General features: G+C 35.0%; 1 protein-coding gene and 1 non-coding gene across 3 annotated transcripts in view; both read left to right on the forward strand.

Annotated features, from left to right (window-relative positions):
• The window catches only part of INTU (inturned planar cell polarity protein), a 71,781-nt gene extending 56,820 nt beyond the window's left edge, over positions 1-14,961 (forward strand). Inside the window, exons 10-16 of one of the 2 annotated variants that reach the window (XM_036922952.2) lie at positions 654-716; positions 1,512-1,733; positions 2,320-2,796; positions 4,028-4,125; positions 7,640-7,829; positions 10,146-10,303; positions 12,007-14,961. In XM_036922952.2, the coding sequence (XP_036778847.2) occupies positions 654-716; positions 1,512-1,733; positions 2,320-2,796; positions 4,028-4,125; positions 7,640-7,829; positions 10,146-10,303; positions 12,007-12,118 (1,320 nt within the window). In that variant the 3' untranslated portion in view covers positions 12,119-14,961. The remainder of the gene's footprint in view (positions 1-653; positions 717-1,511; positions 1,734-2,319; positions 2,797-4,027; positions 4,126-7,639; positions 7,830-10,145; positions 10,304-12,006) is intronic. The other variant, XM_036922953.2, reaches the window with a different exon arrangement.
• Positions 114-277, forward strand: LOC118930989 (U1 spliceosomal RNA). Its single transcript, XR_005032240.1, has one exon. It is a non-coding gene; the product is annotated as a U1 spliceosomal RNA (small nuclear RNA).
• Positions 14,962-15,811: the final 850 nt, after the last annotated feature.

Genomic DNA, 15,811 nt, shown 5'->3' on the forward strand with positions numbered 1-15,811 from the left:
CTGTAGATTTCTAAAAGTGGAAATTCTAAAAGGGTATGTGTATTTAATTTTTTTACATACTACTCAGTGGCCCCTGAATGGGTCATACCAATTTGTACTTTCAAAAACAACATATACTTACCTGGCAGGGGAAATACCATGATCACGAAGGTGGTTTTCCCAGGGCGAGGTTTATCCATTGCACTCCAGATGTGCTGACCCCTGCGATTTCCCCAAATGTGGGAAACTCGGCTGCATCATTTCTGGTAGTGGGGGACTGCGTTCATGCTTTCCCTTGTTAAAAAATTTTAAAAGTTAAAAAAAAAACAGCATATGGTAATATTTGATATTTTAGATGATTTATAGTAGAAAGAAGCTTTTTGTTTGAGAGACTTGTTTTAATCCCTCTTGGGGTAACAAATCTTATGTTCTAATTCTTAGACATCTCTAATCAGCATCTTACAAGAATCAGAAACAATTGTTCTCAGTGAAAAATAAATATATATGCCCATTATCTTCTCCCCAGTGCCCTAGTACATTGATTTTAAAGAAGGTACTATGAAAAGTTCAGTTACTAAAGAATATAATTGCCATTTTAAGTGTTGTAGCTTAACTAGGATTTTTTTTTTAATCATAAATAAAAAAATGTAAATCCATTGTGGTTTTCTCCCCAGTCTGAGGATTACTATGACATGAGGCGGCTGTATACAATTTTAGGGTGTTCTCTATTTTACAAGGTAAGTTGAAGCTTGACATATTTTAAATGTCCAACTGCTATATGAACACATCTAAAGTAAACTTTCACAAAGATGAAAAGTATATTTATTCTTTTCCTCTTAATATAGGTATCTTAAAATTAAGATCTTAAGATAAGACTTGTTCCTACATACTTACAAATACAAAATATAATTCTGGTTTCATTACATTCTAAAGCATTTGCAAATGTATAAAAGAAAAATAATACACAAAGAACCCAAGTATGTAGGAGAGAACAACAATACTTTGTTGATTTCCTTTTGCATAGTTATCTTCAGACATAATCATGTATCTTTTTAGTAAATCTTCTAATTTAAGTAGTTGAGTTCCACATAAACCAAATAAAGCATCAAATGAATTTAAGTATTTTCATTTTCAGAAATATTTTAGAACTTAAAACATGTCTAAAAAGAAATCAGACAATACAGAATGGTACACAGTGAAAAGTAAGTCTGTCCTCACCTCAACTCCTCCTCAGTTTTCCATCCTCAGAATTCAGTTCTTTGCTAATTTTGCCAAACCCTCAGACATATTACTCAGAAGTGATCTTGCTTTGTGCTAAAGTCTACCTGTTGTAGACTGAAGTTACCATAAATATTTGATCTCTAGTGGACCTCAGGAAGAAAAACATTAAATTTTACTGTCTTCATTTATTCCACTTGAAATTGGAATTTTTTAAGCCAAGAAGTACCTGTAAAAAAAACTCTTAGAAATATATTATGTGATAATTGTTTTGTATCACTAGTTGACTTCTGTTCTTTGTGGTTAAATTCAAGGGTTATTTGATATGCAGTCATTTGCCTAAGGATGATCTCATTGATATTGCTGTATACTGTCGCCACTATTGCCTACTGCCTTTAGCAGCAAAACAAAGAATTGGTCAGTTGGTAATATGGAGAGAAGTATTTCCTCGACATCACCTCCAACCTTCTACAGACTCAAGCACTGAAGTCTTTCAGGAACCTGAAGGGAGACATTTTTTGCTAATTGTTGGCTTGGTAAGTTTAGTTTCTTTCTTGAGAATTTTTTATTTTATTTTGTCATATATTTACTATCTAAGTTAATATATAAAGTAAATTTAAAATTATGAGTATATCAAATACAAGTATTCAAGAAAATGTTATATGGTCCTTATTCCTTTTCTTTTGCATCCATTTAATACTCCCGGAGAAATACTAATGAAACCCAGAATAAGATTTTAGCAGGTTCTTAAGATCTTTTGTTCCCATTTTTGTGGTGGTTTTATCCTCTGATTTTTTTTTGGGAAATAGAGGGAGACAGGAACAGAACATAGAATCAGAGTAAATGTGGTATTGGCAATTAAAGGAATTCTAATAATTGAGGCTCTTTTGAAAGGTACTTTATGGAATTCCATATGCCAAAAAGCAGTGTTGATGGATATCAGGATAAGGTCATATAAGATTTGTTTTCAAGAGTGATTAAGAAGCATTGACAATAAGAAGGAAAGGGGAGTTTTTAATAATCATCACAATTGTGCCCGATGTCTTTAGTATTCATAAATTTATAAATGCATATAAATGTCTTCATATAGCTAAACCTGTATTCATACTTTTTTCCTTACAGCGACATTATATGTTATGTGCACTGTTAGAAGCTGGAGGCTGTGCATCCAAAGCTACTGGGAATCCTGGGCCAGACTGTATCTATGTCGATCAGGTCAAAACAACTCTTCACCAACTGGAAGGAGTAGATTCCCGAATAAATGAACGGCTAGCATCTTCACTCCCCTCTTTGTCTTGTGCTGACTGGTTTCTTGCTGGATCACATGAAAAATTAGATGGTTTGACAACATCACCCATCCTCAGTAGGCTACAAGGTACTTCCAAACTAGCCACCTCTCCAAAATGCAGAAGAACTCTTTTTGGTGACTATTCCCTAAAGACACGTAAGCCCAGTCCTTCCCAAAGCAGTGGAGGATCTGACAATTGTGGAAGTGGAGAAGGTGTTGGCCTGAGCCCCCACACTACTCCAGATGCAATACAGAGGCAAAGAGAATCTCAGGGCTCTGATGGTTCAGAAGAAAGCAGGACCTTGCTGAAGGTGTGTGTTCATTCAAGTGTGTACAACCTTTGAGCTAAGGTATCTTTCCAGTCCTTATTTTATAATTTCAAGAGAATTTTTAAGGGCAGATCATTCTTTATTTGAACTGGTGGCTGTTTTAGTCATTCTTGACAAGCCAATGATTTAGAACCAAAAAGACATAGAAATGTCAGTCATGAAATAATCGCCCCTAACACCCAGGACATGTGCTTGGCACCACTCCGAAGTAGGGAAATTCCTTAACCTATTTTCTTTATTTATCACTTTCTTCTCTATTCGTGATGTTAACAGGGAACATTCTAGTTGTGGGGCATTTTATGTGTGTGTGTGTGTTATTTTTATAGCTTTTTAAAAATCTGCACCTATGAAGGTCTGATCTTCATACTCCAATAAGTGACTATTAAAGCAAAAAGAATTGTTCATTTTTCAGATTATTTATCAGTTTTTTGTGTTTTTTTTTTTTCATGAAGAGGCTCTGTATTTATTCTAGTGATGCTACTCTTTCACAGCATTTTTGAAACCTGTCATTTGGGTGGATAGAGGTAATACCAAGACATGAAGAAGGAGGAACCCGAGAAGGGGCATGCATAAACTATGAGATTCTAAATGTTATAGCATAAATGACCACAGACTTGATCTCCTAATTCCAAACAGTAAAGCACTCTTAGAGCCCTAAGTTGGTGTGTTTAGGAAGTACTCACATTGGTACTGTATTCATTATCCCAGTCAGTGAAATTGGTAGTAAATAAAGTTTAAGAGGATATAGGTAGATTTAAGGATCCATGAATAGCTCCTAAGAGAAATTGAATTAATGTCTAAGATTCAGCCATTCATCACATGTTCATTGAACATCTTTATGCCAAAAGCCATGCTATACAAAGTACATGCAAAGATGAGTAAGACACAGTCCCTGCTGTTGAGGAGTGTAGAGTTTTACTCTTGAAGAATGTAGAGAGGAAAACAAGTATGCATACATAAAAGATGTGGCAAATCTTGGTAATGGCTCTGGTAGTTGGTTTTCAGGGAGAACTGTCATGTCCTCCTATGAAGTGGTCCTGGAATCACTTAGCAGAGGATCAGCCAAGAGGTATAAGTTAGCATCAAAAATATTTAAAAGAAACATTGCAAAATATTAAGTAGTTCTCTTAGTCGGGTTTGTAGCTTTTACATTATTTCTACTGTTTGATTCCATTTTTATATATAACCTGATCTGCTTAACCGTATTTTCCAGGTCACTAAAAAGAAGTCTGCTCTTCCAAATCCATTTCATTTTGGGAACTTGAAAAAGGACCTTTCAGAAAAAGAATTGGAAATATATAACACAATGAAGTAAGAAACTTCCTTATAATACTCTTTTCCATTCAAACTCTGTCTTTGAGGAAATTTTACAATGAGAAAATACCATAGAACCAAGAAAACGAATGTATTACAACAGATAGAAATTTTGTCCAAGAAATATAATTATGATATAGCTTACTTAATATTAAAGGTAGTATCTGCTATTTCTCTAATGTTTTTCATTACATGTATAGGAAACATGCTCATATTCTGAGACAAAAAATACACAGAGTAATATTTTAAAATGTGAAAGACCCCTTTATCTCTCTTCTACAAGTAGCCTCCCTGTTGTCTGTCTAATTTTTAAATTAGAGTTAACTAATTTTAGGCTGGTGCATGCTGTGTTGTACTGCACAGATTCTCCTTAGCGCGAAGAACTCAGTCCCAGGGCTTGGGAGTGATGGCTGCTAATAGCTCTGAGTCCCTCCCTGGACTTGCCCCATTTGGAATTTATTGGCTTAGCTATGTTTACAAACTCTTCCTGGGAGTAGTTCAAATTTAATAACCAATAAATAAGCAAATACAAAGTCTTGGCCCCTTGGCTAACTTCAAGACAACTCCAAAGGCCCTGCAAGCTTCGGAGCCCATGGTGATATCTGCCAAGACATCTGTTTCAGCAGCAGGGCCATTCAGCTTCATTTCCGTGCTCAATCTTGCTTTCATCACACTTAGACTGCATAGGTGTTGGTCCCAATAGTATTTTCTAATAAACTTCTTCATGCAGAGCTGCTTCTCACACAGAACTGTGCCTAGAACAGTCTTTAGAAAAAGGGTAAAACCTCAAATTCACATAAAGTAGGGTTGTGAAGTAAAAGGAACTGAATGAGAGGAGCATGTTTAGCAACTTAAAGTGTTTATGATTATTAAAATATAAAATGTTACAAATTAACTTCTTGTTATGCAACTATTAAGTAGTGACAAGCAGGCCTGCCTGAGCTTTGCCTGGTATTTAATTACAATATCATGTGTGGGATCAATTTGTGTAACAAACTCAACTGTGCTTTTATTTGAACAAGTAGACATGTACAAATAGAATTCACACAAAAAAAGTTGAGAGCTGCCACCTTCTTAATCATTCAAACATAATACATTAAATATGTATGTCACCGAGTTGTCAGGAAATGCTTTTTTCCTGAAGTCAGGGCAAAAACAAGGTAACTTGTCTGCATGAAATAATACATTAGAAATCTAATATGTTAAAATTTGGTATTTAATGCCTTCAAATATTACTATTAATTTTTTTAATAATTAAAATGATTTTTTATGCAAAGAAATCTGTATCAAACCTTTCACGGAAACTTGCAACACCTTCCCCAAACCGTCATCTTCCATTTAACAAAAATTACTGTTCTAAAATTTTGCTATCTCCCTATCTTATTTTTTAAATATGTGTGTTATTTTGCCCTCATCTCTAGTAAAAGGAAATTCTTTTCCCAAGTTCAGTGGCTTAAACATTTTTATGTTATGTAAATTATAGGCTCTCCTATTTTAAAAATGATACACATGCATATTTATTCTCTTTACTTATATGGAAAGTTGTTAATTCTGTATAGTTAATTTAAAAAGTGTGATATAAGCCAGGATGTAGTATGTTATCCTGATTTGTATGTATGTGTTTTTGCCAAATAAAAATAATTTTGGAATCCATTCAACCCATAATGATCCTATGTTCAGGCTTCCATTCTCTCACCTGGTTTTATTGCAACAGTCTCCCAACTCCTGGCCTACCCTGAATCCATTTTGCTGCTGCAGGAATGACCTTGCTGAAGAACAAATATGATTTAATCTTTTTTTTTAAATAAGTATTTTGTTTTTTCATTGGGTAATTGCTTGTTTGATGTTTTTTAAACTTTGTTTATACCTTAAGTGAGTTAATATACACAGAGTGAGTTTCTGGTTTTCAAGTGCTAAACTGGCTTATTGTGGGCAATTTTGAGAGAAAATAAAAAAGATAACAAATTTTAATTCTAAACCTCCCTAAAAAGGAATCTTAATAGTAGCTCTTTTTAAAAAAATAATTTCTGTTCTGTACCTTTTTCTTAAATTCAAAGACCTCCAGATCAAACTGTGTGTTTTTAATTATTTTCCTTTTTGAATAATCAGAATTTCTTTCATCTTGATTATTTAAGTTTTTCTTGATTGAGAAGTATCAGCCACCAGCAGTTAATGAGCCAGCCATACTATGAAAAAGTATGAGAAAAATTTGTAGACGATCTCATTTCCTGCCAATCTCAGGTCTCAAAAGAGAACCAAGGCCATATGTTAGTGATATGAAGGAGAGGTTTTCCTGATCATGCTGCCCATTTAACAGTTTAACAGGAATTTAACTAGCATGGATAATTAAGGTAGCATCTAGGCTGAGCTGAAATATGCCTTTTCTTGGCCTCTGTGCATATGGATAAGAAGATAATGAGCTGAAGGAATTTTTTTAATAAACATTAGAATTAGATTGGGGCAGCTTGAGTGTTTGAGATGTAGATGGAGAATTGCTGTCCATATATTGAAAGACTGCCAGTCAGAAGTCAGCAGTGGAGAGGGAAAAGCAAGTTGTAGTGGCACACGCTTCAGAGTCAGCTAAGTCCTGACACTTAGCTCTGCGATCTCAAGCAAGTTAATCCACGTCCTCTGAACACTGATTTCCTCATGGGTAAAATGAAGATAGTAATACGCAATGTTTTACAGAATCACTGTGGAAATTAAGACCAAGATATTTTAAAGTACCCACCCTGGCACACAGAGGCATTCAGTATATGGTGACTATTACTGTTTTGTTGTTGCAGTTATTTTTCTTCTTTAGCTCTTCAACTATTGATAGAAATAAGCAGTATTTTGGGGTTCTGCTGGCCTGTCTGAGACCTTAAGTAGGGGAATAAAAGATTGAGAAACAGAAGACTGAAAGGTATATGAAAATAGTAAGAGAACATAGGAGAGAAGGAAAACTATAATGATGAGAAGTAGTAGAATACTACTGAAAATTGCCATTGTATTCTAGAATATTGACCCAGCTTTGCAGTTGGTAATAATTTTATTTTTCTTCAGGATCATCAGTTTGATTATTATGGTAAAAGATTTTAATGCTACTAACTGAAAGTGTTTAGTTTATCAGATGTTTTTAATATGTGGTCCACACTAGACAGATACCTTGTATATGGCTTGTAGATACCTGGGCCAGACATGAGCTGAGTTATTCTTTACCAACCCATGGAAAAAGAGGGGTTTAATCAATTTGGGTTGTTTAGCAAAGTGATGATTAAGTTACTAGCAGATGAATTGGTATTTATTTATTCTTGCATAACATGTAGTATTTGCCTTCATTAAAGGAATTGATAATAACTGTACTTCAGTTAAGGAAGAAGAGGGAATTAAATATTTGGCCTAGTTCCCCTTTCTTAATTATACTCCTAATATTATATAGTAGATAAAAGCTTATTAGGAGTCTACAAAATTCTGACTGCAGCAGTATTTTTAAGTTTACCTAAATAGGTTCTTTCTTTTTCTTTTCAAGATTGACATCTGGTCCTGAGAACACACTTTTCCACTATGTTGCCTTAGAAACAGTGCAAGGGATCTTTATTACTCCTACCCATGAAGAAGTGGCACAGCTAAGCGGTTCTATCCACCCCCAGCTAATAAAGAATTTCCATCAGTGTTGTCTCTCCATTCGTGCAGTTTTCCAACAGACATTGGTAGAAGAGGTAGGGCACTGCGATAAATATAACTTTATAACAATTTCATTTCCAGATCTCTATTCTCTCTAAATGTTCTTTAATAAATATGTCAAACAAAACTTTTCATTTAATTTTCTTTGTTACCCAATCTAACTTGAGTGCCAAAAGGATTATACTAACAGTATTTATAGTCAAAGCTTTGTTTTATATTCTGAGTTTGATGTCCTAGATTTCTATTTCATAAAATGGTACACCTGTGTTTGTCTATAGCAAAGTAGAGTACAGCAGTTTGTAATATAAATTAGCCTCCCATGTTTGATATCTGTGATTCAACCATTACTTGGACAGTATTATCTACATTGGTAACTCTGCTAATCCTTTAGTATTCACCAGTGATATAAGGTATTTTGCAATATAATGGGGTGAGGTTCAACAGTAGATACAATACTGTTGCCCATGTTTTAGCCACTTGATTGCTTTCTTCCCTGCTTTCCAATCCAGGATGAAGTTTTGTTTAATGTTATACCTTCTGGATAAATACTAATGTCATATACAATTAAAATACCACTTCGATTGTTTTCATGGCAGGGAAAGATAAGTGTTGATTTCTTGAAAAGTATAAACATACATAAGTTTCATTTGTGACTGGTCAAACATGATGTAGCCAAAAAAAACCCCAAAACTCTCTCAAGATGATGTGTGTGTGTGTGTGTGTGTGTGTGTGTGTGTGTGTGTTTATATATTATATAAATATATATATAGTGATATGTGTATTAAGGTTGCTAAGTTTGTGAAACTTAAGGGTGGAAGAATTAAAGGAATCCTGGATGGAGCCTCAACTCTTCTTATTTCTCAGCTATAAAGTGAGTGGGCTGAATTACATCATGTCTTAGGGCTCATTCAGCAGTAAATTTCTCTGCGTTAATAGGTTTCTTTGAGCTATCAGAAGTTGGTATCCAGTAAAATGTTCTGTTTGACCATTTAGCTCTATGTGCTCCTCCTTTTCTGTTTACCATAACTGATAGATTGTATAAGGGAATATTTCATTAATTTATTCAGTAATATTTAAATAATATAAATTAGCCTTCCCCCTATTATTTAAATATTGAAGTGTCTACTGTGTACCAGACACTAGTCTAGGTGTTAGGGATACAGCAGTAAACACAACAAAGTCCTTTTCCTCATGAAGTCTATATTCTAAAGTGGAAGGCTAGTAAATTAACAAGTAGTTAATATGTCTGGTAGGGTAAGTGTCAAAAGGAATAATCAAATAGGGTAATATTTTAACAAAGACCTGAATGAAGTGAGGAAGCAAGCCATGTGGCAAATCTGGAGACAGATCTTCCAGACAGAGGGAGCAGCAAATGTACAGCCACAGAGATCTGAGTGGCTGAGGGTGCTGGGTGGGGCGGTGGAGGAGAGTGGTAGGAGGGGAGATGGGCAAGGCCGCAGGGCTGGATCACACGTGGCCTGGTAGCCTTTAGGGTTTGGGGCTTGTTCTCAAGGAGATGAGAGGTGCTTGGATGGTATTAAGCAAAGGAACATGAGCCTTAGTTAGTATTTGAAAGGATCACTTAGGCTACAGGGAAAAGAACAAGCTCTGTAGGGTAGCAGACTGGAAGCAGGGACCAGTAAGGAAGCTATGAAAATCTCAAAGCAAAAAGTAATAATGATTTCCAGATTCTTGACATATTTTGGAGGGTGAACCAAAAGGATTTGTTGATGGATTAGATAAAAAATTATGAGAGAAAGAGAAGAATGAAGGATCACCCCACTGTTTTGGCCTGAGCCTAACAAAGAATCTCTAGTCCAGAGGAGTCATTTTGCTAATGATACAATCAGTGGGAACTTTAGGCAGTGTGCATCACAGGAAGAGGCAATATTGCTTTATATATGTGTTTTAACTATATTATAAAATCAACTATTAACTTAGTAACTTACTTATTAGTAATCTATTCATTAGTCACCAACAATGTACCAGGTACTGTTGCTTTAAAAAAATACATAGAGTAGCATATTGTCTCTGCTCTGGAGAAAGCAAGTAATCTACCAGCGAAGACATGCCTATAAACTGCTAACATAATGTAAAGTAAATACTAATAATATAGGGCTGTGAACAAAATGTTTCCTGGGAGAGTCAAGGGACACTATCCATGAAGTCTCTTTCAGGAGATGGTATATAAACCAAGTACAAGGAGGGGTAGAAATTTTCCTGCAGGTAAAAGAGAATGTTGTTGGAGGCACTTAAGTGCTAGAATCAGCCAATTCAAATCTCTATGTGAAAACATTTTTAAGGAACACTATTAATATCAGTTAATACTAATAATACCTATTAATTTACAGAAAAAGAAAGCACTAAATGGTGGAGATCATTCAGGTTCTACAAATTCAGTGTCTTCTCTTAACCCTGTGAAGGAACATGGTGTGTTATTTGAATGCTCACCTGAAAACTGGACCGATCAGAGGAAAGCACCGCCAGTTATGGCTTACTGGGTAGTAGGGTAAGTGGGAAAAAACAAGTATTTGAAAGTGAAATGTTAGAAAAGTGGTAAAGGAAATAAACATTTATTTATACATGGAATTATTCATCTAACTATATTTTAATATATTTCCAAATTTTATTCACTGTGTATCTCCTTTAAATTCCTTGCGAGTCTTTTTCTATTAAAAAAAAGCTTATTCAGTTATTTTACAAAATTGTATTACTAATACACTAAAAGGTAATGATTCCACAATTTTGCTGCTGTTTCCTTCCTGCCATCCCTACTTCCTACGTTTCTTCGCTCTCTCTTCCTTTCTTTCTGTCTTCCCTTCCCCTCTCCCCAATTCAAGACCACTGCAGAGAGCCTTCAATTCCTCGCTAAGGAATTTAATTTTGAGGTAAATATTGAGACCCTGAAGTTTCTTTGTGTTGGGATAAATTGGTGGAGGAAGGGGCAAAGAGTCGAGTGAGACTAATGTTACTGGACACCTGCCATGTAGTACTAAACTGTAAACAGACACTTCACAGCACTGATCCCCATGTCCTGGCTCTGGGCCTTTGAGTCATCTGAGTCACTTGTTCAAGTCAGACATGCCTGAGCCTCACCCCAGACCCACTGAACCAGAATCTAGGGCAGTGGGGCTCTATTTGTAGTCAGCGCCCTTGTGGTTCTGATGTATAAGCATCCAAGCTTGGAAGTGCCAGCTCCATGCAGTGTGATGAGAGCTGTGCAGTCAGAAGGGTAAGCTCTGAGCAGCCAGTGGAGTGGTGTGGCCACAGGAGAGAGCAGAGATAAGAGCAGCCGGCAGACAGGTGGGCAGTGAAGCCTTAACTGCATTCACCACAACTGGACAGAGAATCAAGAGGTGCTGGATGATGATGGTGCAGATCTGTGTAGAACAGAGAAACTTAAGGGAGTCAGGCAGAACTACCCCTGATTTAAATAGTTTGATTTATATACATTGGTATTGATTCAATAGATTAAAATTTTAATTAAGAAAATAAAGTTTCAATCTTAATCCAAATTCAGTACTACCTGCAGAAAGAGCTATCATGTAGATGCATGATCAAAACCGAAAGTTTCTGTGATATGACTGCCCTTGCACTATTCACCATGTAAGAACTTATTCACTATGTAAGAACTTGTTCACCATGTAAGAACTTGTTCGTTATGCTTCAGAAGATTGGAGACTGTTGAGAATTAGGCTTGGGGTTGATTAATGATTGTGCATTGAGTCCCCTATACAGAATTTTATTGTTGTTAACAACCATTTGATCAATAAATATGAGAGATGCCCTCTCAAAAAAATTAAAAAATTAAAAAAATAAAGAGCTATCATGTATTTAATGTTTTAATAGCTGATCTGTAGAAAGTAAGTGCAATGTTTAATAATTATTGTACTTAAAATGATAACACCATTGTCTTTGTTGTAGTAATAATAACTAAATCTAATATTTAAAAACTGAGGAACATGGCAATACATATTGATAAAATAGAGTTTTTATACTCTGGAAAGATAAAAATAATTGACATACAGCATATATTATTTATTTAAAAATAAATCTAGCTGCATTTCCCCCTACTGTACATTTAGATTAGGGGTTTTTTTTAGTTCACCACTGATTTTTGCAGAAACAAAAATAAATAAATTGAAAGGTTAAAGGTTTTTCTCTGTTTTTTATTTTTTGAATTTCTAAAATGAGTGTTCTTTTCCTCTACAGGAGACTCTTTCTTCATCCCAAACGTCAGGAACTTTACATCTGTTTTCATGACTCAGTCACAGAAATTGCCATTGAAATGGCTTTTAAATTGTTCTTTGGATTAACCTTATAGCTTTGTTTCCCTGATGCACAGCAACACTGCACGTGGAGCATAGAATTGCCGAAATCCACACACAAAGAGAGAAGTTTTAGTTTCTTTTCATTGCTCAGTATTGAACATAATGTTGTTAAATATTGAGATGACATGTTGGATTTGATGCACTAAATCCTACATAGTATTGAGATACTTTTGAAAAGATCAAAATATAAGGAAGGGATTAATTTATTTCCATTTGGCATATAATGTTAATATATTGACGAATTTGAAATAATATGAAATGTATATAAAATTAATATAGGATATGTTTATCATGGAAAAATACCCAATTCATTATGTATTTTTGTCAAGACTAATATTGATACCTGGTGAAAAATCATGAAAGTGGGAAGACACGACCATGTCCCGTACTGATTAGTAATGTGGCCATAAGTCTTTGTACCTCTCTGAGCTCAGGGTTTTCATGTACAAATAAGATGATGCATTGAGGTTTCTAAAGTCCCTATAAAGTAAACTGTGCAATTGTTTTTCCTCTTGCCTACTGGTCACTACCTAAGTTTTTAATGTTCAAGTATTGATTCCTTATGAGATCAGATACTTTTCTTTAGTTTAAGTATTTTAGTAGATAACCTCACTGGGTAGGGGGAAAAGCAGAATTATACTAAACTTATTTTTTATTTATTTGATTTTCTTTACTCTTTCAAGTCAGCTGTTTTTTGACTGGGATATATTTTTTAAATTATTTGTCTGTAACCTTTCAGTATTTTTGTTTTTGTTGAAATATGGTCAGGTGTACACACACATACAGTTCAGGAACTTAAAGAAAGTTGTATGTACATCTTTTTTAAAAACTTCATTATATGAAAAACACTGAAGAAGTTGTCTAAAGAAATCCTATGGGACTTCTGTTAAATACTAGTTTTTGCTTTACAAATGTGGATCATTATATACTGAGTTTTCCCAAAGAGAGACACTTTAATGAGCAACAGCTCACTTGACTTTTAGTGGAGAAAGAAAACTAATGGAATGAGAATTTTCTTGGGCTGTGAGAATTTGGTGGTTTGAGAGAAAGGAAGGACGTAATAAAAATACTGCATTTTTATTTGCCCAGTGGATCCTCCTGATGTTTCAGATGCCCTCAAGACTTTATAATCTTGGTTCTTTCTTCTTTAGGACTTAAGCGTTGAAGGCTAATTATGCCAGCACATCTAAGGTCAGTCTCAGCATTAACCCCCCACCTTAAATATGAGCCCTCCAGCTCAGTCAGAACTAACTGCAAAACATAGTGGGTGCATCATTTTAAACATTTGGTCTTAAAAGAAACACTATTACCCCTCTGTCATCAGCTTAAGAGAGTTTACCCAGGCGTTTAATATGCAAAGCACTGTATTTGTCCCATTAATGCCTTGTGGGCCTTAACTTTATCATTAAGGTCAGGGCAGAAAATCCTGGTTCTTGAAATGTAGAAAATGGCTTGATTTATCCTTAAGGTCACAATTATTAGTCGCATGGTAGATAGAGTATTAAATACTGTCTTAGGACTGCTTATGTACATATATTACAGGCATTAAGGCACTTTGGAAATATTTACTAAATGTCTTAAATTTCTTGGTATATCCCCCAAACACCATGAGCTATTTTTAATACTGAGAGTTCTTAATGCAGATACTGATCACCATAGATTTTCAAACAAACTAAACTAAAACTTGAGATTTTGTGTTAAGGGACTTTTTTTTGTTTCATTTGATGAAAATTTGTTCAGTTGAACTGCTTTCCTGGTGTCAAGGAATCATGAGACCACTGCTCAAAAGCTGAAATAAAAAGACAAAGAGGACTACCGATCTCAATTAGGGGGAAATCATTTGCCATAATGTAATGTCTATGTTGCAGAGACATTGCGTCTTTAATAAAACCAGACATTATCTTGGTTTTCATCTCTAAGTAGATATTGAAGTAACCCTTGTAAGTAAACTTAGCTGCCCATATTTCCAAATATGTTCAGATTTATATCTAAAAGTAGATCAATCTGACTGTTGGACAGTAAGTACCTATCTGCCACTTTATTAAACAAAGAGGGACAAAGTGATAGTGCAGATGCCCCAGAGGTATGCTTTAATAGATGCAGAAACATTCTTAAGTTGGATTTTATTAGCATCCTGAAAATGGTCCCTTTCACCAAAGACTAGAAGTGCAAAAGATTCTACAAGTACCATTTAAAAAAATACCAAGTACTGTCTTATCACTGTCCCCAAACTGTATTTTAGACTCTATCCCCCTCTTTAGTCTCTTTTTGTTTCTCTGTACTTCGTAAGGGAGAGTTTCTTATGGTGCCAAGGAAGTGTTGATGATGCATACTGGCAAGATAGTAAATTTGCAGTTCCACATCTCTAATACAAAGGGAAATGCTGTGAACCAATTTACTAGGTTTGTCTGCTTTGAACATTCTTGAAAAATAATATTGTGAATAATTATTTGTTGTCCATGTGAATTCCCTCTAAATAGTCCTGGCACCTGTTATGTGCTGTGAAAGCATTAGCTATTACTACTAAAACCGTTTATCATTATTAATAAATATCCACTAGTTGATAACCAAGGAGTCAGCTAAATCATACATGCTGCTGTACAAAATACTGGAAAGAAGCTGCGAAAAAGTATCCAACACTAAACACTTCTGAGAACAAGGATTTATACTTAGGATATTTTAAAGTGTATTATTATATGTTACTAAGACTTTAATCTATACACTAAACTGTGTGAAAATAATTTAATTTTACAAAGTTGTATTTCTGTATTCTATATAATTGATGCTATTTTTGTACTGCATTGATAGTTTTTAATAAAGGTGGTTTGGAAGTTTATTTGCAGTTGTGTGCCATTTCATGCATTCATCTAACATACAGTTACTGAATTTCTACTCTGCCAAGCACTGTTCTGGATGCGAGGGATACAGCAGTGAACAAAACAGCTAAAAATCCCTGCCTTCATGGAGCCTATTTTCAGTGGGAGAGGCAGACCACAGATAAGACATTAAAGCAAAATATGTTGACAAAAGCTAAGCAGGAAAAAAAAAAGTGAAGTAAGAAAATGAGATACAAAGTGTGGGAGGTAAGGTGGCCAGGGAAAGGGTTGCTGATGTGACCCCAGACCTGATGTGAGGTAACTAACCACGGTGATTTTTAGGGAAAGCAGGGTGAGCAGTGCAAAGGCCCAGAGATGCTGTATTTTTTAAATCAACATGTAAATCACCAGAACTTTTTTGTTCCCTAAATCAATAAATACAATGCAGCAAATTAAAATAAACATTTCTGCTCAAGTCTGTTGAACTAATTCAAAGCTCTTAAGGTAAAAAAGCTGTTTTAAGTGCTTCCACTTTTACTGTCTTCTATCAATGAATACATGTCAGAAATAAGTTTGAGGATATCATAAAGGAATATGCTATCAATACTGTTAACTACAGAGTCATCTAGGGGGGTGTGGGAAAAATGAGACAAGAAAGGAAGAAAAAAATCCTGGGATGCAGAATACTGGGTTTCTGTCCTCTGAGATACTTGTTTTCTGTGATGTGAGAGGTGGTTCCTTTGAGTTCTCTTAGCACCTTAAAAGATAATATTGTCTATAAAGTGTGATTCAAGTAATCCTCCCCTTAAATTTGTCCCTGTGTGCTTGTTAATGCTTCAAATTATCTTATGAAAACAAACCTTTCATTTT

Source organism: Manis pentadactyla, chromosome 5, assembly GCF_030020395.1.
Source record: "Manis pentadactyla isolate mManPen7 chromosome 5, mManPen7.hap1, whole genome shotgun sequence".
NCBI lineage: Eukaryota > Metazoa > Chordata > Mammalia > Pholidota > Manidae > Manis > Manis pentadactyla.